At 34.5% G+C, this 24869-nt stretch overlaps 1 protein-coding gene across 8 annotated transcripts in view; it reads left to right on the top strand.

Annotated features, from left to right (window-relative positions):
• The window catches only part of adgb (androglobin), a 77678-nt gene that overhangs the window by 45771 nt on the left and 7038 nt on the right, over positions 1–24869 (top strand). For 4 of the 8 annotated variants that reach the window (XM_087298351.2, XM_087298347.2, XM_087298349.2 and 1 more), the window contains 11 exons: positions 4238–4352; positions 4544–4687; positions 6948–7089; positions 7191–7313; positions 9465–9558; positions 9833–9964; positions 12713–12866; positions 12951–13138; positions 14885–15051; positions 17303–17421; positions 17608–17719. In XM_087298351.2, the coding sequence (XP_087154477.1) occupies positions 4238–4352; positions 4544–4687; positions 6948–7089; positions 7191–7313; positions 9465–9558; positions 9833–9964; positions 12713–12866; positions 12951–13138; positions 14885–15051; positions 17303–17421; positions 17608–17719 (1490 nt within the window). Of the gene's footprint in view, positions 1–4237; positions 4353–4543; positions 4688–6947; positions 7090–7187; positions 7314–9464; positions 9559–9832; positions 9965–12712; positions 12867–12950; positions 13139–14884; positions 15052–17302; positions 17422–17607; positions 17720–24869 lie in introns of all 8 variants that reach the window. The other 4 variants (XM_087298350.2, XM_087298346.2, XM_087298348.2 and 1 more) reach the window with 1 other exon arrangement.

Raw genomic sequence — 24869 nt, 5'->3', positions numbered from 1 at the left:
GACCTTGTCTAGGTGTATGGAATTGTAAAGCTTCGATTGTATCTATATAAAACAACTTGCTATGTAATATTCTTGCATTCACTGGAGCTCAAGGTGCTCTAATAAACTTTTTAAAATCATAGATATTTATGTTCACTTCTTTGGTATTAAAATGATTATAGTAAAACAGAAAAATGAAAGTGTTTTTATGTAGTGGTCCTCAACCTTGACATCGGCTCTGTGTTGCAGCTTTTCAGATACAAATGAAAGCTTTTGCAAGGCTCTTGCAATGTATTGAGCTCTCTCTTAGAAGCCCAGAACAGAGGAGAGAGATAAGAAGATGGGTTGAGATACAGAAACCGAGAGAGAAATGACCCAGTCTGCTATTTCTAGCAGCATAGTGGCCTAAAAGCTGAGAGCCGACATTCAGAGGTCACACTGAAGGAAGAAGGGGGCAAGTGTAGGCACTTCTGAATTATTTTGACATTTATACATTTAAAAAAATACAAATAAGCAGATTTTGCTAAAAGGCTTTATGCACAGTACTTCTCAAATACTCTGTATCTGTTTTCTGATCTGTTCTTTTAAAGAAATGCTGAGTTGCTTCAGTTATTTTATCCAAATTATTTTATTGTACAGTTTTAACCCAACAGTTGGTTTGTCAATTTAATTCAAAATGTAAATCTATTTTAGAGTTTATTCTGTCTTTTTCTATTTTCACCTTACACTGTTCTGTTACAAAGAAAATGCTGATTTCTTTGGATTTCTATTGGAAAATGATGTAAAGATAATAGGTTACTGTAGAGGCAGTCTGGTGCTCTGGGGGTTTTGAGAGTGCTTGAAAGGCATAAGAGTGAAATTGTAATAATAGTGTTTATGGACAAGCAGATTTTGCTGACTGCAGCCTACAGTATTTTCACAAAGTGCATACATCATCACTAGAAATAGTGCATGATCTTGGAAAAAAAGTCTAATTAGAAATTGTGAATTAGCTGTATTCTGAACATACCACTAAGATCTCTGGTCAGTGGCTGCAGGCAACTTCTTAATGGGCCATATATACTTTACTCAGTCATATGATGATCATATGCTGGATATAGGATTCTAATATTATCAGCAGTTACTCACGGCTATATGTATGATGGCATATCATGATTCGGTGGATTGTTTAATTAAATTTAGATTAAAACACTGTATCAATTTTACACTTATGCATGTGTAAAACAATTTCAGTTGTGTAAAACAACATATTACAAACACTCAAATTACTGTAATTGAGTGGTTTTTCTTAGGAAGTGTACTTTACTAAGTGGCTTTAAAAATATGTAGTTGTATTATTGTATTAAATGGTGATTAAGTTAGTTTGAAATTTGATATTCATTAGACTTTCCATTTCAAACTAATTCGACTATTTGGGCCTGTTATATATTTGTCATTTGTTATAATTGTGTCTAATTTTGTGTACTTTTATAGCACCTGTTAAAGTAAATGGTAACACTTTATTTTAATGGTCAATTTGAGTATTAGTAGACTGCCTGCTTAATATCTGTTGATACTGCTCCTTAAACAGACATTTAACTGAATATAGTCATTTAACTGACTATAGTTTGCAAGTACATTTTAACTTACAACAACCCTAACCCCAACCTAGCAGTCTACTTATAATCTAATGAGAATTAGTTGGCATTTAAATGCAATGTAACTTAAATTCAACAAACGGACCATCAAAATAAAGTGTGAACAAATAAACTAGATCAGATAGACATAATTAAGCCCTTTATATTGCCACAAGGATTAATTTCCCCCCAAAAAATACTAATATTTAAAAACTATGTTAATTAATTAAGCAATTTAACTACATAAAATTACAACACCAGTATCAAAAAGTTCAGAACTATATCCCTGTCATTGCACAAGACTCTTTTTGGAATTAGCCCTTCATTTTATCACAAAAAAAAATTAATTTACAAAATAATATAAATCAATCAACAACGCTATTTGAGATAAAGGTATCAAATCAAGTGTAAATATTCAGAATATTATTCCCTACAATGCACAAGATTTTGATTTTAAGGTTACACACTTGTTTTTATATACTGCATTGTACTGAATCCATATTTTTGATATGTTGAATAAAATATGGGGGTGACACGGTGGCACAGTAGGTAGTGCTGTCACCTCACAGCAGGGTCGCTGGTTCAAGCCTCGGCTAGGTCAGTTGGCATTTCTGTGTGGAGTTTGTATGTTCTCCTCGTGTTAGAGTGAGTTTCCTCCGGGCGTTCTGGTTTCCACCACAAGTCCAAAGACATGTGCTATAGGTGAATTGGGGAAGCTAAATTGTCCATAGTGTATATGTATGAATGTGAGTTTATGGGTGTTTCCCAGTGATAGGTTGCAACTGAAAGGGCATCTGCTGCGTAAAACATATGCTGGATAAATTGGCGACTCATTCCGCTGTGGCGACCCCAGATTAATAAAGAGACTAAGCCAAAAAGAATATGAATAAATGAATGAATGAATGAATGAATGAATGAATGAATGAATAAAATATAAGTACTACAATTAATTAAACTCTAAAACAGTTTGAGATAAAGGTATCAAATCAACTGTTAAACATTCAGAAACACTTATAAGAAAATGCCATGGATGTAAGCTACATTTTTCATTTGCAAGGTATAAGATGAGATAATTTTCAATGTGTTATGCTCATTACTCTCGCTACTAATCTAAGTAGTCGCTACTACTACTTTCGTAAATTTTTACTCATACTTTAAGTAGTTTTTGCAGCAGATACTTTAAGCCTATTTTCAGCATGCAATTTTAAAGTAAATGGTAACACTTTATTTTAATGGTCAATTTGAGTATTAGTAGACTGCCTGCTTAATATCTGTTGATACTGCTCCTTAAACAGACATTTAACTGAATATAGTCATTTAACTGACTATAGTTTGCAAGTACATTTTAACTTACAACAACCCTAACCCCAAACTAGCAGTCTACTTATAATCTAATGAGAATTAGTTGGCATTTAAATGCAATGTAACTTAAATTCAACAAACGGACCATCAAAATAAAGTGTGAACAAATAAACTAGATCAGATAGACATAATTAAGCCCTTTATATTGCCACAAGGATTAATTTCCCCCCAAAAAATACTAATATTTAAAAACTATGTTAATTAATTAAGCAATTTAACTACATAAAATTACAACACCAGTATCAAAAAGTTCAGAACTATATCCCTGTCATTGCACAAGACTCTTTTTGGAATTAGCCCTTCATTTTATCACAAAAAAAAAATTAATTTACAAAATAATATAAATCAATCAACAACGCTATTTGAGATAAAGGTATCAAATCAAGTGTAAATATTCAGAATATTATTCCCTACAATGCACAAGATTTTGATTTTAAGGTTACACACTTGTTTTTATATACTGCATTGTACTGAATCCATATTTTTGATATGTTGAATAAAATATGGGGGTGACACGGTGGCACAGTAGGTAGTGCTGTCACCTCACAGCAGGGTCGCTGGTTCAAGCCTCGGCTAGGTCAGTTGGCATTTCTGTGTGGAGTTTGTATGTTCTCCTCGTGTTAGAGTGAGTTTCCTCCGGGCGTTCTGGTTTCCACCACAAGTCCAAAGACATGTGCTATAGGTGAATTGGGGAAGCTAAATTGTCCATAGTGTATATGTATGAATGTGAGTTTATGGGTGTTTCCCAGTGATAGGTTGCAACTGAAAGGGCATCTGCTGCGTAAAACATATGCTGGATAAATTGGCGACTCATTCCGCTGTGGCGACCCCAGATTAATAAAGAGACTAAGCCAAAAAGAATATGAATAAATGATTGAATGAATGAATGAATGAATGAATGAATAAAATATAAGTACTACAATTAATTAAACTCTAAAACAGTTTGAGATAAAGGTATCAAATCAACTGTTAAACATTCAGAAACACTTATAAGAAAATGCCATGGATGTAAGCTACATTTTTCATTTGCAAGGTATAAGATGAGATAATTTTCAATGTGTTATGCTCATTACTCTCGCTACTAATCTAAGTAGTCGCTACTACTACTTTCGTAAATTTTTACTCATACTTTAAGTAGTTTTTGCAGCAGATACTTTAAGCCTATTTTCAGCATGCAATTTTACTTGAGCATGATTTTTAAGTACTATTTTTTTACCACTGAACACCTCAGACCAGTAACTAAAACATTTTTTCAATATTATCATTGTTTTTCTTACTAGGCGCCATGTGCTTCAGGTGCACACTAATGCTTCATTGGCCGTCCACCTACATCTCTGCAGCAAGTTTCCTTTTGTGTTTGGTGATGAAGAAACTGTCATGCCATACCTTGACAAGGCATGTGTAGTTTAACACTGTTAACTGATTAGTTTTTTCACTTTTTTATACTGTTTTAGATAGTGATGAGAGCATAAAAAATTCTGTATGCAAACTTTGGTTCCAAAAGGTTGTCATCTGGCTTTTTTCTTAGTCAAAAATATTAAAATGGCAGTTCTTGTGCTTCACATTTCTCTTCTGCTTTTTATTAGGAAAGTCTGAGATTCTGTGAACAGGCTGTGACAATTGTGAGAGCTCTGGGTTGTGTAATTAGCTGCTTTTCTGATCCAGAGGAACTACCATTGACCACCAAAGAACTTGAGAAAGCACATGGCATGGGCATAAAGCAGCAAAGGGTGAGTTATTTATTCATTTATTTTCTTTCGGCTATTTCTCTGTGTTCTTTAGGGGTCGCTACAGTGTAATGAACCGCCAACTTATTTAGCATATGTTTTACACAGCCGATGACCTTCCATCGTCTGTACTATTGTATACCCAGTACTGGGAAGCATATACATACACTACGGCCAATTTAGTTTATTTAATTGACCTATAGCACAATTCTTTGGACTGTGGGGGAAACCGGTGCACCCGGAGGAAACCCACACGAACACAAGGAGAACGTGCAAACTCCACACAGAAATGCCATCTGACCTAGCGGGGACTCGAACCAGCAACCTTTTTGCTGTGAGCCGACAGTGCTAACTGCTGAGCCAGGGTAATTTAGGAAAGTATCTTGTCAGACTGCCATGTAACCAAAATGTTGTATATGAGCAAAGCTTTTTGTGTGTCTTTTGTACTTTTAACAGCCGTGAAATTTACCCACTGATAGACCTTTATTATTTTAATTAATAAAATATGTGCTCTTTCAGAATTTGAGCTCTTAATGACTCATCAGCTGTGTTCACACCAGCTTTGTACCAGCAAAGCAACCGTGAAATGTCATTGCTGTTCTTTTATGTTTATAGTTTCATTTGAATTGCATTGTTTTCACACTTTTTTATTCTTTAATTATTTTATAAATTTTTAATTCATTCATTTTTATTATTAAATTAGTTTGTGTGTGAGAGTCTTTTTGTTTTGTTTCTATTTTTTGGGGGGTTGGTTAATTTGATAAACAATATTTTAAAAAGTTCAACAAAAAAATGAAACATTTACCCATTATTTATTCAACCTCAGGTGGTTCCAATGAGCCTGTGAGTTCCTATGGTTCCTATAAGTTTCTTTTTTTCTGTTGAACACAAAAGAAGATTATTCTGATAATGTTAGCAACCGGTAACCAGTGGCAACCATAGCAGGAAAAACAAATACTATGGATGTCATTGTTTACAGGTTTCCAACATTTTTCAAAATTACTTCCTGTGTGTTTAACAGAAATAGGAAACTCTAAAACGATTGTGACAAGTGAAGGGTGAGTAAGTGATGACATAATTGTTTTAGTTTTGTGTGAAGTGTCTTTTTTTTTGCAGAAGCAATTACTTTGTGCTAGCATTCGTTCTGGCATAGTGGAACAACGCAGACTCTGACAACAAAGATGAAGATCCATGTGCAGTTTATTTAAAGAGAAGTCATGCAGGCAATGGTCAAAAACAGGGGCCAACAGTAGCATATAGATAATCCAAAAAGCATAGTCTAAATACAGGCAAATAGTCAGGCTAGGCGGCAAAGGATGAAAACAGAAAACAGATAAGGATCAAAAACAAGGCAAGACAAACAAAACAGCTCTTTGTTTTGTTCACTGGTCAAAACAAGACTCTGCAAATAATGTGTGAATGTGAGCTGTCATATAGTCTGTGTAATCAGTCTTTGATCAGCTCCAAGATGTGTGTGTAATCATCTGGTAAACTGCAACTGGTGTGTGAGTACAAGTATGATAGGATTTGTAGTACATTTGGTGGCATGTGATTTAACCAGACCCATATTTTTTGCAAGTACCATTTAGAATGGTGTTTAAATCTTTTTTCTTATATAGAGACCAAAAAAATTTTAACAAAATTAAATGTTCAGGTATTACTAGCCTTTTTTAAATAAATAGCTGAATAATTTAGCATGGTGTTTTAACTGTTTTCCTTATAAAGCAACCATATAAAAATCGGAACAAAATTAAAATATTTTGACATTACTAGCCTTCTGGAACCACTTTTTTTAAATATAAATACCTGATCACACACGTACATGGTCTCCCCCCTAGATGTGATGATTTTTAAACTGTACAAACTGTCAATTATATCCTCCGACCCCAGACCAATCATCCTAGGAAACATTCTGCATTTTTACAGATTAACCAACACTTCATTATATGTGATTTTTGAGACTTTTTCCTCATGGGGACCTAAAAAGGTCAAGATTTATTAGTATTGCTATACTGTTGTGTCTCCACAACATTAGGAATACAAAGCATACACACCCACTAAATAGACCACAGCAAATTATAGTATATTACATTTTTATACATACAGTCAAGCCCTACATTAAAACTGATTTAATAAATTCAGGCTTGAATATATATAAGTACAGTCAAGTTGGAATTATTCATACCTCTGAGGTATGAATAATTTCAGCCTTGACTGTATTTATGTATGTTTTATCTTATATATATTTTTCTGTCTCATACAGGTGTTCAGTGAGGCAGTCTATCATATGTTCTTCTCTGCCCTGGGACGGAAACTGACATCTGAGGAGCTGTTTGCGGTACAAACGCTGACTGGAGACCCATCACCACATGGCAGCAATGAAAAACTCTTGGAAGCACGATCAGGTAAGTGTCTTCTACACTGAGCAAACAATCCCTCTTCGGCTTCAGTTGTATTACACCTGGCATAACTTTATATTCCCATGTGTTCTTTTACTTTATAGCAGATGAGACTCCAGAGGGCTGGACTGGCAGGCAGGCCACAGACAAGGAAATGCAGGCAGCAATAGTCCTGCAGGCCGGATGGAAGGGATACCTAGTTAGAGAGATCCTCACTGCAGCAAGACCAGGTATATTCCGGCAAAATCACAAGAGATGAGACTGTGAATTCGGGAATGTATGCCAATTGTCTTTGCAGTTTGATTCATAGCTACTCTCCTGTGGTCAGTTTTGTTTGACATCTGTTCTGTGGGTTTTTATGTTCATGAGAGAGGGAGAGCTGCAAGGCCCCGGAGCTCATACTTATCAATGAAGCTGCCAGTCATTTTAAGCTAGTATGACAGCAGAGAGAATAACACACCTCTCCATCCCTTTTCTCCATCTGGCTCCCTACCTCCAAGCATCACTCCATCCCGGACCTGACAGCATGAGTGACAGGGAGAGTGGCCGAGAGAAAGTGAGAAAGAAGGATAGATAGAAAGGCGCAGCACTATTGGAAAATGATGAAAAGAAAGTGTGAGAAGAAGGAAAAGAAGCTTTAAGGAGGTGGGAGAATCTGACTGAGTAATAGCATCCGGGAAGCTCAAAGAACTTTGAGTCAAAACACGCAAGCAGTCTCAACAGATCCCACTATTGCTCATCAAGCTCTATTTACCACAAACAACTCATTTATTGTGTGGAAATTACAGTGTGAATCTAGCAGTCGCATGCAGATGATCAGGACCCTATTTAATAGACGCTGAAAGAAAAATACTAAATCAAATAAATTTGTTCCACATTTTTAATACCCTGTGCTGGTTGTGCAGGGAAGAAAGATTCGGGAATTATCCTTCCTTTATAAGCTTTAGTTTATGATTTATTTGACTATTTTCCTACAATGATTGCGATTTAACTTAAATAAAATATAAATATTAGACGGAAGAACTTACAATGTAAAATATGAGGTTATTTGTTGTTAGAATTTATGAATTGGCAACCATTTGAAATAAAATAAGTTGAAGTATTAAAATTGATAAAAAAGAAAAAAAATCGCTTTAACGCTATATACTATTATTAATGTGCATTTCAATTTGATTGTTTGAGAAGCTCGGTTGAAAGTAAATGTACAGTCAGTTTTAGTCAGTTATAATAACTTGCATTAGAAAATACAAATGTAATTATCTTTCTTTTTTGATTATTTTGATGACATCATTTGATTTAAATAATAATTAAAATGAAAAATAATAATAATAACAACAATAATAATAATTATTAATAATAATAGTAATAATAATTATTATTAATGTAATAATAATAATAATAATAATAATAATAATAATAATAATAATTATTATTATTATTATTATTATTATTTTAATTATTATTATTAAAGAGACTAAGCCGGAAAGAGAATGAATGAATGAATGAATGAATGAATGAATGAATGAATGAATGAATGAATTATTATTATTATTATTATTATTATTATTATTATTATTATACTATTTTATTAATTAATTTTTTTTTTTTAGCTTAGTCTCTTTATTGGTCTGGGGTCGCCATAGCGAATGAACTTCCAACTTATCCAGCATATGTTTTACGCAGTGGATGCCTTTCCAACTGGAACCCATGGCTGGAAACATCCACACACTCCAGTGACACACATACACTACTGACAATTTAGCTTACCCAATTCACCTATACCACACCCGAACATGGAGAGAACAGAAACTCCAACTGACCCAGCTATTATATTATATTATATTATATTATATTATATTATATTATATTATATTATATTATATTATATTATATTAGATTAGATTAGATTAGATTAGATTAGATTAGATTAGATTAGATTCCCAATTAGTTTTGCCGGTTTTTGTTTATAAAATAATGAACAAAATATTAATATTTTCTGTCTTATACTAAAGGGTTTCTTTCATTATGGCTTTCATTTACAAACACCCCCAGAACAATGTGCTTTCTCCCTGCAAGAATTAATTTAATTTAATTTTAGGGAAATGTTACTTTAACAAAATATGGGCATATTCTGCCGAGAGTGGAGAAAAATATTTCAATAAGGAAAGCCAGTACTGGCTGCTAAAATGATTGGCATTATAGAAGCAGAGGAATTGAGATTTGTTGGGTTCATTTATCTGTCACAGAGGCTTTTCTGCATCATCTTTTAATCTGAAACTGGGCCAAATCAAACCATGTTATTCAATCCAGTTTCACAGCCTCCCAAGTCGAACGGTGTGGGTTTTTAGGACTGCTTATTAGGGTTTGTTTGTGTTCTTTAGGCACCAAGGAAAATGTGATCGTCGCTAAGACTCTGCAAGAGATGTGGGCTTCTGTGGAATCAGATGTAGAGAAGCATGCCGTATCTTTACTGAGGTGAATTATTCATTTCAAAGAATCATTTCTCTCCTCCGTTATGTCCCTCGGTGGTACCATCTGCTGTTTACAGTCTGTGTTGCGGGGAGGGTCTGCAGAGAGTGACCTCTGGCCTGGGGGGGTGAATGTGGCATGTGTCTGGGCTCAGTGGGTGGGTGGGTTCTCTCAACATTTGTTGCCTAACCTACAGTAGCTCACTCTGACAATTGGGGTGTCATAGGTCGTTTTTGTCTGCTTGAATCTTTGTCCGGTACTAAGTGTGCTTTTCTGGTAGACACATGGTCACTAATGGTGAAGGAATAGCAGAGCTGTACCCCTGTAGAGAGGATGAGTGCAACAGAATAACATTCACTGACTACTCAGTGCCTGTACCAGAGACGACAAACTCCTGGATTCTGATCTTCAGGTCAGGAACACTCATTGTACACTAACAACAAAACATATTTAGGACTGGGTATCAAAGCCAGATTGGTGATGATTATTTTAAAGTTCTTTTGTTTTTGTATATGTAAATGCTGAAAGCTGTCTACACTGGACTCATCAGCTCGTTTTTTTTTTTTTTTTTTTTAACAATCGCCATGTTAATAAATAAATGCTTATTCATTTTTTGTCTTTATTTTCAGTGCATTGCACTTTTGCATTTGATGTCTAATAGATGTCAAATCATGATGACTGAAACAAGGCTAAATTTGGGTCGTCAGTAAAAATTAAATAGAATCTAACAATAGCCTAGAAATAGACTAGTCATCAAATGGACTGATTAGACAGACTTCACATGTGTATTCATTCATTCCTGTCTATTTGATGGCTAGTCTATGTTTAAACAATTGTAAATATCATCTGTAACTATTATCTATTATCCACACCACTCCATTGTTTTTAGTCCCATTGTGCCTCATCACACTTGCATCAAGGTCATTGCTTTTAAACATGCAATACACAGTTTGAACATTCCACACGTCAGACTTGAATTGGCTACTGTGACCATTCACTATGATTCTCTGTCTATTTTGATTTGAAATGATGAAAGATGACAACTTCTTTGGGATGAGAGGAAAAGTACAGATAATATTTAGCTGTAATATTAATATACAGCTCTAAACATAATTTTCTTAAAAAATAAAAAAACACTTTTATTTATAGTCCACCCAGAAATGACAATTAAGTCATCACTAACTCACCCTGGTGTTTTGTGAATGGTGTATACTTGTATTTTTCCGACCACAAAAGAAAATTATATTAAAATGTTCGGGTCTGACTCATCCATATAATGACAAGTAACAGCGACCAGCATTAAACTTTTAAATAAGGCCTGAAAGTATTACAGAATCGTCCAATGTAAAATGCAATCACATATATCAGATTTTTTGGAGCATATGATGTTTTTGTGGAAGACAAACCAAACCAAAATGTTTTTTTTTCCAGAAATGGCTGTTGCTTTTTGAGCAGGCACATTCATGAGTCTCTGCTAGTTTCCTTAAATTAAAATTTCTGATTAAATTCTGTAATTTATTATCCGTTATTTTACGGTACATTTCTGTAATTCAGCGGCCGTTATATTACACTGATTTTTTTTACAGTGTACTAACCCCAATAGACAATCAAGTATGTCCTACACCATTATCTCTTGATTTTCATTGTCTCTGCACCACCCCATCTCCACTTTTACTTATTTACTCCCAGGGCCATTTATATCGAAGTTGATATTTAGCCACACCATATTGGTGTTTCGTGACATGTAGTTTTTATGTGGTGAGTTGTTAGTCCAAAGCTCAAGCCCCAATCTGGAGGAACAGGACATACACACATGCAGTTGATGTCAGAATTATTAGACCCCCTGTTTATTTTTTTTCCCAATTTCTGTTTAATGGAGAGAAGTTTTTTTTTCAGCACATTTCTAAACGTAATAGTTTTAATAACTCATCTGTAATAACTGATTTATTTCATCTTTGCCATGATGACAGTAAATGATATTTGACCCAATATTTTTCAAGACACTTTTATACAGCCTAAAGTGACATTTAAAGGCTTAACTAGGTTAATTAGGCAGGTTAGGGTAATTAGACAAGCTATTGTATACCAATGGTTTGTTTTGTAGTCTATCGAAAAAGATATATAGCCTAAAGGGGCTAATAATTTTGTCCTTAAAATGTTTTTTTAAAAATTTAAAATTGCTTTTATTCTTGCCGAAATAAAACAAATGATACTTTCTCCAGAAGAAAAAAATGTTATCAGACATACTGTGAAAATTTCCTTCCTCTGTTAAACATCATTTGGAAAATATTTAAATAAGAAAAAAAATTCACAGGGGGTTTATAATTCTGACTTCAACTGTAAACTACAGTTTATTTAGCTTACCCAATTTACCTACAGCACATGTCTTTGGACTGTGGGGGAAACCAAAGTATCTTGAGGAAACCAAACTCCACACAGAAATGCCAACTGACTCAGCCGGGGCTCTTCTTTTTGTGAGGCGACAGCGGTACACACTGCGCCACCGTGTCACCCCATCTCCACACTTCCAAACCTAATTCAGTAATGAGAAACAGATAAATCTATATGTTTGTTCCTCAACACAAGTGGGCATATCTGCAAACTGCCATTCTTTCTTACTGACATCGGACATCCAGAGTTCTGGTCTAGAGATATTCAACTCATTGAAGATACAACACAGAAAAAATTGTATTTCATGTCAAGTTTGGATTAATGTGTTAAAACAGTTGAGTTCTTTTCCTGACCAAGTCAAAGTGAACTGTGGGCCTAATAGGGTTTTATGAGCATGCAGTCATGCATGAAGGCTAATGGCCAAAGTCAAGAGTTTTCATGAAATACATTATATTTCAACTTGTTTTACATTAAAGCTTATAATACGTATAAGACCACTGAATGATACCATATGCAATTTTTTAAAGGCTTATATCTGTTCGCTCTTCACTTTCATTTTATGGATGTTAATAAGCAGGACATTTTTCTAATTTTCTCCTATTGTGATCTGAAAAAGACAACAGGATATTTCAGTAGACCAACAAAAGTTTGAGTAAATAAATGCTGAATTTAAAAGTTTTTAAAAAAGAGTGAACTTTTCCTTAAACAAATTAATGAAATAGTTGTTAACTTGCTATATTGAGCAGTTTATGTCTGTTCTCATTTTCAGGGAGGTGTTTCGAGTTTCTAAGAACATGCTACTTGTTCCTAAAATGTTCTCCCCTATTCCTGTATGTATTTTGCACGTCATCAATAATGACACATTAGAGAAGATACCAAGAGTCTTTAACAATGTGGAGCCATACATGTATACACCGAACAAGGTTTGTTTTTGTCAGTAGGATAAGACAGTTTTTTTTTTAAATTGTATGTTCATTTTTTGAGACTCTTATTTTTCATCTTCTAAGGGTGGTTATACATTTGTTGCCGAGGCACATACAGGAGACGTACCTGTGATTGGAGGAAAATGGCGAATGCGGCTGATTGGCTCTCGAGAACCCTTACCATTGCTTGCCAGAGGAGCACCATGCAATGACTTTTCTGTCAAAGAGTTGAAGGGTTACTACATCCCTAATCAAAAGAACATCATCTGCAGGTTAGCACAGACCAATATTTTAATATATTTTGTTGTAAGCACTGCATAGTTACCATTTAGGTTTTTAGCTTTGCATTGCAATGCAATAAAATGGGGATTTTCGTTTAACACTTTTTATTGCCAATTTTTAATCAAAGAGTTATTACAAGTGAGGGAAAGAAAAGCCATAATACATTAGTTTCACAGTATTTAAGAAACAAAATTGGTGGTAATTAATCACATTCCTTACTTTCTGAACAACAAAAACAACAACAACAACAAACAAACAAAACAATAACAAATATAAATAAATAAATAAATAGATAGATAAATAGATAAATAGATAAATAGATAAATAAATAAATAAATAAATTAATTAATTAATTAATAAATTAATAAATAAATAAATTAATTAATTAATAAACTGCTACAGGTAATTAATTAATTAATTAATTAATTAATTAATTAATCAATCAATCAATCAATCAATCAATCAATCAATCAATCAATCAATCAATCAATCAATCAATCAATCAATCAATCAATCAATCAATCTATCTATCTATCTATCTATCTATCTATCTATCTATCTATCTATCTATCTATCTATCTATCTATCTATCTATCTATCTATCTATCTATCTATCTATCTATCTATCTATCTATCTATCTATCTATCTAAATCAGTCAGTCAGTCAGTCAGTCAGTCAGTCAGTCAGTCAGTCAGTCAGTCAGTCAGTCAGTCAGTCAGTCAGTCAGTCAGTCAGTCAGTCAGTCAGTCAGTCAGTCTGTCTGTCTGTCTGTCTGTCTGTCTGTCTGTCTGTCTGTCTGTCTGTCTGTCTGTCTGTCTATCTATCTATCTATCTATCTATTCATATTTGTTATTGTTTTGTTTGTTTAATTAATTAATTAATTAATTAATTAACATATGACACTTAAGTAAGCCATTACTGTTAAATGTTAATTTTCAGACAATTTCTTTTCCTAATACACTCTTGGTCAAGTTTCAAAAGGAAGAGAGAAAAAAGAGACAGATACAAGACAAGGTTAGATTTGTAAAAAAAAAAAAAAAAAAAAGTTATTTTATAAAATATAACTGGAAAGGTTGCTAAACTGTATAGAAATCTTCTGTTTTGCCATTAATTGTATATATAATTTTCTCTATTTGAATAAACTGCTACAGGTCATACATCCAATGAAAGTATTTGGGCGAGAAGGGTTTTTCCAGTTCAGTAGTATAATTCTTTTAGCAATTATTAATACACTTCACTGCAAAGATGACAGCGATACATTTGTAGGATTAAGTAAAAAAAGTGCCACTAAAGGACATGGTTCCGTTTTTATAAGAAAAATATCAGAGATTGATTTTTAAAATTGATGTGCAAAAAGAAATGAACTCTGGACAAAGCCAAAAGGTATGATAAAGGGTAGATGGAACTTGTCGGAAATAGAATACATTTCTGAGTTTATTTTAGACAGTTTACGTTTAGTCCTATAAATTCTGTGTAATAGTTTAAACTGGATCAATGAATTATGAGCACAGATAGAAGACCTTTTGACCATTCATCATCTGAAAAAAACATGGTTAACATCTGATTGCCAGTCTAATTTTATTTTAGAGAAAGATGAAGAATACATTTTAAAGAATAAACATTATAATAAATGAGATAATAGATCTATATATGTTGGAGACATATGGGGATATTAAAGTGAACAGTAAGTTACGTTTCATCAAGACTGATTGCAACTGTTCTGTTTTTTTGACAGACATGTGGTTAAAGTCTCCAGTGATCACAAGGCTACTGTACAGTGTCAGACCTCTAAATCAGATGTTTACATTAAACTGAGCATCCTGGACCATGAGAAAGAGGTCGCTAGCTGTCAGGGCAAAGGGCATGTCATCATCCCTGTCTACTGCTTTTTAGCCAGCAATGGTTTGTACGCACGCACGCACGCACATGCGCACACGCACGCACACATGCACACACGCACACACATACACACACACACTTTTATAGCTATCTTTGTGTGGACCTCCCATAGGCATAATGGTTTTATTCTTTCACTCTATCCTAACCCTGCCTCTAAACAAAACTTTCTTCATTGTTTATACTTACTTCTTTGTTGAATACAATTATTATATCTTAAAAATAAAAACCTCATTTTAAAGAGGAGTGTTCATATAGTAAACCTACAAATTGACTGGAAAAAGGATTAAACATGTGAAGTGAATCATGTTTTTCATTACTGTTATTTTGGATTGGAAATTATAAAAAAAACAATAAGGAGATAGCTCACCCGAAAACTGGAAGTTTTCTCACAATTTACTCTCACTTAATTTTTTTATTTTTTTTTTACTTTAATGAATTTCTTTCTTTTGTTGAACACAAAAGATATATTGAAACATGTTAAAAATGGCAGCCATTGACATTAAAGGGTACCTATGGTAAAAAAAAAAAAAACTTCCTTGTAAGCAGTTTGAACAGAATTGTGTATGTATAGTGTGTCCACTTTTATATTGCAGTAATATAAACACAAGTCTCTTTTTTAAAATTTCCTGACGTTAAAATAGGATCCAAATCCTAGTAATTTTGCGGCCCACTACAACGTGACGTAGAAGTGCGGTTTTCCCTGCCCACCAAATTGACTGAAAGATGTCATGTCTTCATAATAACATGCATACACATGTCCACAGAGCATTGTTTTGCAAAGAAACTAGGATTAGAACATGTTGAAAACACTTTGTGATCAGCTGCACCTTAATAATTAATTTGATAAGTTTAAAATGTTTTTAAAACACAGAGCATGTTTGTAATGACAGCAAAATCCCTATGTACTGTAAAAAAAAGCAACAAATGATCATTTATTTCAATGGAGAGCGAGTGACTTCCAGTGGCCTTCATCTACGCGAGTGACGGCGACTATTGGTGACCAGGTGGGCGTGTCCAGTGAGGCAACAAAGTTGAGAATCCTTCAACTTTATGCAAATGAAGAGCTACCTTTTTGAGCGACAGCCAATAGGAGCACCAGTAGAGCTCACAAGATCCTCTCTCAGCTCACTCAGAGGCCGGTTGTATTTGTGCTGTATATACCTACACAGACCTGCGTTTGAAGCAGGTCGCCACCCAGAGCAGCAGGCAGCTACTAGTGTAAATGAGGCATGAGACTCATCATTTCAGAAAGGCTTGAAAAAACTCCACCGCAAATACATCAAACATCACTTTTTTGACTCGTGACCTGATTTCAGCTTCATCCGTGTCTGTTTCTATCACTGACGGCTATTTATCTGATGTAACGCATGAGAAGCAGGCACGCCTGTCAGAGCGGTGGCCGAAGAGAACCAGCTCAAAAGGATTTAGGCTATAAAAACAGCTACAATGTGATCAGACATCAAAATGGGCAGATTCTACATTATATAATAAATAATCTGATGGGTATTTTGAGCTGAAACTCTACAGACACATTCTGCAAACACCAAAGTCTACTCTTAAATCCTGTTAAAGGGGTAAAATAGGTGCCCTTTTAAGGGACAAAAAAAAAAACATTGAGGAACAAAAAAGAATACTATGGACGTCAGTCGCTGCTGCTTTCCAACATTTATCAAAAGATCTTTTTCTGTGTTCAACAGGAAAAAAAAAACAAGTGGAGGATGAGGATATGATGACAAAATTCTATTTTTTGTTTTAATCATTTACATTTTTTAAATATTTTTTTATTTTATAATAGTAATTTTTGGTGAACTACTGTATAATATAATAAAATAGCTGTTAAATCTAAAAACAAACAAACAAACAAACAAACAAACAAACAAACAAACAAACAAACAAACAAACAAACAAACAAACAAACAGGTAAAGTGAAATTAAGGAAAATATTTAAATCCTTACTGGTTATCAAATCATGTGTCCATGTAGTTCGATGCATTCACATATTTCAACACAAACAAATCAGAGTCACATCGAGACTATAATATTCTCACACAAACTAAGGTATACTTTGTACTCCTTTCTTTTCTTTAGTCCAAGACTTCTCGTCCACCCACTACACATTTTGTCTTAACACTTATTCACTTTATAAAGTCACTGTCTCAGTTACTTAGCTACAGCCTGACTCTGCCAGCTCTAGAATGTATTTATAGGATGTTCAATTTGTGTGTGTGTGTGTGTGTGTGTGTTTTGGTTTCAGGCAGTTCTGTGGCCCAGGCGGAGGCAAGGCAGGATCAGGGCAGCCTTACAGCAGAAGAGAGAGTGACAGGAGCGGGTGGAGGAAAGGAAGGCAATGACCAACACCCTACAGACACACTGGTACCTGTCACCACAGACATATTCACTTGTCACTTTTATATGTGTGTGTCTGTGTGTGTATGGGGAGAAAGATCTTCTTGTTGCAAAGTTTGTTCTAAAGTACTTTTTGCTTGTCTTTGTGTTCATATACAGTTCAGTATGTTCATGCATCCTTTTTTTCGTGCTTGTCTGTGTGCATGATTGCAGTTTCATAAGTATTACATACAGGCGGAGGTGTTACAGGAGAGTTGGCCTCTAGATGAAGCTCTCTCATCCTTCATACAGAAGCTTAGAGATGAGGAGCGCAATGAAATGAGAGGTATGGATGATCTTGTTGTAGTAGATGCTAAGATGTCAATCAAAGAGCTGTGTTTTTGTTTTGTTTCTTTGGACACAAATACAGCTTTAATAAGAAAACATTTAGGGATAAGTTTATCACAAGTGGATAACTCTCATGATCATCAAGGGTGTAATTGCATGGTTAAAAATATTTTATTATAAATTCAAAAGTCTTGATATTTTAATGTTTTTTTTTTTTTTTTTGGAAAACATAAAACCACTGCACTTTAAAAAAAAAAAAAAACTTGACTAAAAATACTGCATTAAATTAACCAAAAGTGGCAGTAAAAACATCATTTTATAAAATGTATATATTTTTAATTAATGCTAGATATTAAACTTTCTATTAATCAAATAATCCTAAAATGGAGGTGGCAAAGTGGCTCAGTGGTTAACACTGTCGCCTTACAGCAAGGTCACTGGTTTAAGTCCCGGCTGGGCCAGTTGGCATTTCTGTATGGAGTTTGTAAGGTCTTCCCGTGTTGGCGTGGCGCTCCTCCAGGAGCTCGGGTTTCCTCCAAAGTCCAAAGATATGCGCTAAAGGTGAATTTGATTAACTAAATTAGCTGTAGTGTATGAGTGTGCATTTGAATACAAGAGTAATATTAATAATAATAATTATAATAATAATAATACCTTTTATTTTTAGGCGCCTTTCAAAGCACTCAAGGACACCTTACAGGAGATCACAAGTACATCATAAAAAATACAACCAGTAAAAATTGCAATCAGCATAAAATTAAACCAGCAAGTCATGAAAAGCTATCCTAAACAAAAACGTCTTTATCTGAGATTTAAAATTGGAAATAGAGTCCATCTGGCGAATGTGCAAAGGCAGGGAATTCCATAACTTTGGTGCTGTACAACTAAAAGCCTTGCCTCCAAATGACTTCATCTTAAAGTGTGGGACAGATAACAGTTAAGCAGAAGATGATCTTAGTAAGCGTGAAGGATTGTACAAATGAAGAAGATCAGAAAGATAGTGGGGGGCCTGGTTATGTAGAGCTTTTTATGTTAAGAGGAGGATTTTGTATTGTATACGATAGTGAACAGGGAGCCAGTGCAGGTGAAAGAGAATTGGAGTTATGTGATCAGAAGCACGCGAGCAGGTAACAATCCTAGCCGCTGAATTCTGAATCAACTGTAGTCTATGAAGTTATTTATCAGGAATGCCAGAGAGAAGCGAGTTACAGTACATCACAGTAATCGTGATGTAACCAAAGCATGAACAAGCACTTCTGTACTTTGTGAGATAGTGAAGGGCGAAGTCTTGCAATGTTGCGCAAATGAAAAAAGGCAGAACGTGAGATATTACTAATTTGAGAACTAAATGAGAGCATGCCATCCAGTATAACCCCAAGACTTTTCACGTGTTTTGAGAAATTGACTGGGGAGTTATCAACAAACAGGGTAAAAGATTGAGCTTTGGATAAAACAGATTTTGAGCCAACCAAAAGGGTTTCAGTTTTACTGGCATTTAACTTTAAGAAAATATTAGTCATCCATAAATTAATCTTCTTTAAACATTTGGTAAGGTCAGAAGGGGGATGCGATGTTGTAGGTTTTGTGGAGATATAAACTTGTGTATCGTCTGCATAAAAATGAAAATGTATGCCAAAAGAACGAAATATATGACCTAAAGGTAAGATATAAATGATAAATAAAAGTGGCCCCAATACTGACTCTTGAGGAACACCATGAAAACTGAAACAGGATCGGAGCATCTAATCTTTATCTGCACAAACTGTTTTCTGTCACTTAAATAGGAAGAGAACTAGCAAAGTGCATTGTCAGCTATTCCCATAGAAGCCAGTTGTTCCAATAATAGTGAATGACTAATAGTATCAACCAGTGTATTGTTGTTTCCCATACTTGGTTGTGGCTGGAAGAGCATCAGCTGCAAAAACATATGCTTGAATAGTTGGTGGTTCATTCCACCGTGGCGACCTCTCATTAATCAGAGACTTGGCCAAACAAAAATAAATAAATGAATGAATAATCCTAAAATGTATAATAGTTTCTACAAACAGTTATAGTTAGAAGCACTGGAGAAATGTTATAATATCACAATATTGCTTTATTTGCTCTTGCAGAAAAACAATGATTGCACATGTTAAGCATATGTGAAACACAAGTCCAACGTGTGAAAAACACATGCAATGTGTCTTCCTGTGAAAAAACAAGCTTTTTTTTCACGAAATGTTCCAAGACCACACATTTCAATTGTATCACGTGTTCCATATGTAATTTGTTTACATGTAATCACTAATCACACATACTGTATGAAGCTCATGTGATGCCTGTGTGTTTTTTCTTTCTTTGGTGAACAAAAGAAACATGCAATGACATAAAGTATGTACTATACATACACACATTAAATGGATACATTGAACATTGTATAGTTTCTTTTTTACATTACCATTTAGTTTTACATATTATAACTGCTAAACAAATTCTGAAAAAATCTGACCATGATTAAACAACTGAAACTTTATAAGACTGCCTCATGAAATAATATCAAATTACCATAAAGCTTCAACTTAAGCTAATCCTTTATTGCCAAAGTACACCAACAGAGCATACTGCAGTACTTTATGACTGTGAAATGTGCTAAAAATGTTGCATTGTTGGTTGATCTAACCCTGATGATTCACACTGCATTCACTCGGCAGAACAACTGCTTGCTGAATTTCACAAAGTTCATACCACAGAATCTTACATCTTGTTTGAGTTTTTTTTATACAGCTCAACAAGATTTTAAATGCCCTAGACAGCTGTCATTGATTCATCAATGCTTGTTTTGTGATGTATTTTATTACACTTTTCTCTAACTGCTTACACAGGTTTTCTAAACAATGTTACCTTTTTTCAAAACTAATAATTATTTTTTCTAACAATTCCCAAAACTGCACTCACAAAATGCCTTCACTTCTTCTTCAAAATATATCACTGTATTCAAAATGCTATAAACACTCGTCAGAATGAAGCATTTGCATCCCATAGCAAACTTGCATATTATAATTATAAATGTTTGGAAATACCATAAACATTGTTGTTCTAAATCTAAAGCTCTTTGCTCTTTTATAGGCTTATAAATACATTTCAATACAATGTTTTACAGCAAAAGAAATCTGCTGAGGGGTGTAACAGGTACACTGTAAACACCAATGCAATGTAGAAATGCAAAATATGTATTAGGTCAAACATTACTGTTGACTGTCCCGTGAGGGGGTTGAGAAACGTCAATTGTCTGGAGAAGGGGCATGCGGGAATCGGGTTGGCCAACATACACTTTCTAGTGCCAGGCTGAAAAGAATTACTCTATTCTTTTTAGAGGAATTTAGAATTGAGGATTTTGAATCGATGAATATGGAAACTACAAATTATGGATGCGTGGCAAATCAATTTTGGACCAGAACAGACCGGTATTTATAGGATTATACTACAGTAAAGCAGTGATTGGTTAGTGATCAGTTACGAAATTAGTGTTACCACATTTGAGCAGTGTAAGTGTGTAAGACAGGGTGAATAAGTGTAACATTTTGATTGGTTGTGTTTGAAATAGGAAAGCAAGTAGCTTTTTAGGAGGACAATTGTGTGTAAGAAAAGTGTTTTATTCAATTGAAAACTTCAAGTTCAAGGCTGAGAAATAGCTTATGGTTTAGTTATGGTTTAGTTATGGTTTAGTGTAGTTTTGCATTTTGAGTGTGATGTTTCAGAAATCTTGTGATATGAAGAGTTCGTGTGATAGCTGTTGGAAAAAATCTCTAGTAGAAGTCAGGATTTAGTTTTTTTGTGTTTTCTGTTTGATCTTTTTTGATTAGAAAAACTTTCTTTGGTTGCTGTGCTAATTTGTTTTGCACCTTATATATAAAAAACTAGTTAAACCTTGTCTCAGACTCATCTGGCTGTGTGTGTGTGTGTGTGTGTGTGTGTGTGTGTGTGTGTGTGTGTGTGTGTGTGTGTGTGTGTGTGTGTGTGTGTGTGTGTGTGTGTGTGTGTGTGTGATTTGAATCTGTCCTCATGTTTTTTTATTCATAATGAAGCACACTGAATACGCTGACTCTCTTCCCACCTGTGTTTATTTGAATAACCGGGAGCCGACCATCGGAAATATAATAGAGGCCTGCTAAAATTCATCTGCTTGTGGTAAATAGGGAAATGCGATTCACTTTGCCCTTGGACAACGGTCAGTTGCTGCTGGTTAGCTTAGTGGATGAGCTGCAAACAACCTTGATTTTACTGACGGGAAAATTAATAAACAGGAAGCTCATAGAAATGTAAATGGATTGAGATGGAGGGAGAGAGCTGGTCTATTGGACGTGTGTATTGTGAAGAGCCAGTGGAGATGAACTAGTTTGCATGATGGCCCGGCTCCAGTAATAATATTAAGATTCTTTTGTCCTCCTGATCCCTTGATAATAAATGTATTCCTTGTTTTTCCCCCCTTTTTTCGATGCATCCATAATTAAGATGAATCAAGGTGGTTACATTTCTGAGCTTTTATGTGCACACACTGTACTTTCACAAGCGTGTGCGTCACACTCGACATGTGCCTCTCGTTTCATTTCCTGATAAGCTTGAGTAAATGGGTCAATGGGAAGTCAAATGAAGTTGGCTCTTGGCCTCTGGTGCCCTGGGAAGTATTTCTGGAGAAAAGAGAATTGAATTAACCCAGTTGAGTGGCTCTCAGTGGAGCAGGAGCCACCCTGAACAGTTAGCACACACACACCAATCAATAAATGCACATGGGAAGCAGGCCCAGCGCCCTTAGCTGTCCCTCATCAGCGTCTTATGGAAGGTGTACAATATGGTTGGCTTGTGACCGCCGTGTTGGCTTACTGGTGTTTGTGGAGAATTTTGTTGTTTTCGTAAGTCCTGTAAATAATTCATTCATTATTCATTCTTTTTAAGCAAACATATGCACATAAATGATCAGAGGCAAATGGTTTTTAGATTTCCATAATCCTTTTTTTTCACCTTTTTCCTTTTTTTTGTACTTGTCTACATAAAAAACAATATGGTGTGTAGTTGTAATTAATTTGACACATCATGTAATTAATTAGTTAAAAATAGTTAATAAAAAACTAATTAGTAAATGTATTTAACATTGACAAATTTGATTTAAATTGGCTGACAGTTATATATATATATATATATATATATATATATATATATATATATATATATATATATATAGGGGCTTGGATTACACGATTACACTACGGTTTTTGAGTCATGGATCGGACCGTTTTTCAGATCAGCAAAAAAGGCAGGAGACACATGTAACTTGCTTTACATTTATACACAATATTACTACAAAAACAGTTAGTTTTAACTATCAGAACTTAAAACCTGTAATTTGAATAAAAGTAAAACTCTAGAAAGAACCAGCTGAAAAAACAAGAAAATATCCAATACGAAAAATGGTCTTGGCTACTGTTGCTGATAATACCAAATAAAGAAATCTAAAATCTTTCACAATATGTCATATTTTCTATTAACGATTCAACAATTCACACATATAACTTCATGTTTCATTATAGGTGTATCATTTTTGAAAACCTATTCAGTTACATATTTTGATGGCTGTTTGCCTCCACCTGTTGGTTAAACAATGTAATTGCTACAACATTCACCAGCGTCAAGTTCCATCAAATGGTAATTTTATTCTTTACCATAAACATCAGCGTGTATATCTGTTAACAGTTATCCCAGTACTTCTGTGTTATTTAATTGTTTGTAACTAACTGAAAAAGTGCACAAACTGAATCTTTCTCGATCAAATGCAGCTTTGAATGCAGTGAAGGATTTATAAACATATGTAAATCACTATCATTTATCATTCATTTTGCACGGGTTTGAATTGAGATCACAATCTTTTAATGTTTAATTGTGCACTTTTAATTAATAACTTAAGAAAATATTTAGGTCGGTCCCACTACAACATTTTTCGTCATCATCATATTTTACAGGGAATATATATATATATATATATATATATATATATATACATACATACATACATACTGCACACAAACACACACAGTCTAATATGCATATTATATTTATATTATATTTCTTTTTTTTACTGTGTGTGTATTGTTAGTTAATTCATTTATTTATTTATTTATCTGATTTTAAGTATTTGGTTGGTTATGTGTATCTATTCTTAATAAAATGGATGAATATTTTTGTCTTTGGGTGACGTGGTGGCGCAGTAGGTAGTGCTATCGCCTCACAGCAAGAAGGTTGCTGGTTTGAGCCTCGGCTGGGTCAATTGGCGTCTCTGTGTGTACTTTGCATGTTCTGCTTTCGTTCGTGTGGGTTTCCTCCAAGTGGTCCAGTTTCCCCCACAAGTTCAAAGACATGTGGTACAGGTGAATTGAGTAAGCTAAAATTGTCCGTAGTATATGTGTGTGAATGAGTGTGAATACATGTTTCCCAGTGATGGGTTGCAGCTGGAAGGGCATCCGCTGCGTAAAAACATGTGCTGGATCAGTTTGCGGTTCATTCCGCTGTGGCGACCCCAGACAAAAAAATGGACTAAACCGAAAAGAAAATGAATAAATGAATTTTTGGCTTTAGTAAAACAAACTTTGCCTTAAATATGTACATTTCCTTTCCTCTATGATGACTGTAGTTTGCAGTTAATCTGACCACAATTGGTATGGCATAAGCAACAGACATTACAGTCTTTCCTTAGACACCAAAAATAGCTCTCTGTTATGCTAGTTCAGTGTCAGACTCTGGATGAGTGTAAATACAGAGAGAGTGAGCTTGATCTGTAGTGACATGTTGGCAACACTGCTGTCAGAGAGCACCGTATGACTTCAGATTAAATCAGTGATCGGCCTTCTCTGATTCTGTCTTTATGGATACTGTTGGTGCCCTAAGTAAACTGTCCAGCGGGATGTACCCTCATACAGAAAACTCTAGAAGATGAGCAAGAGTTACAGTCTAGTTTTTTAAATAGAGCAACACTGCCATCTAGCAGGATTTACATATCTACTGTCTAAGCCTCAAGAAATTCTGTTTAATATATTTGAAAGTTTTCAAGTATTATTTCTCCAACTACGTTATAATGTTTAGACGAAAGTATAATTTTTTTTTAAACACATCATCCTATA

The sequence above is a fragment of the Danio rerio genome, chromosome 20 (genome assembly GCF_052040795.2).
Source record: "Danio rerio strain M-AB ecotype USA chromosome 20, GRCz13ab, whole genome shotgun sequence".
In the NCBI taxonomy this organism is placed as follows: Eukaryota; Metazoa; Chordata; class Actinopteri; order Cypriniformes; family Danionidae; genus Danio; species Danio rerio.
Note: the sequence above shows the minus strand (reverse complement) of the source record. Positions and strands in the feature narration are given on the sequence as shown.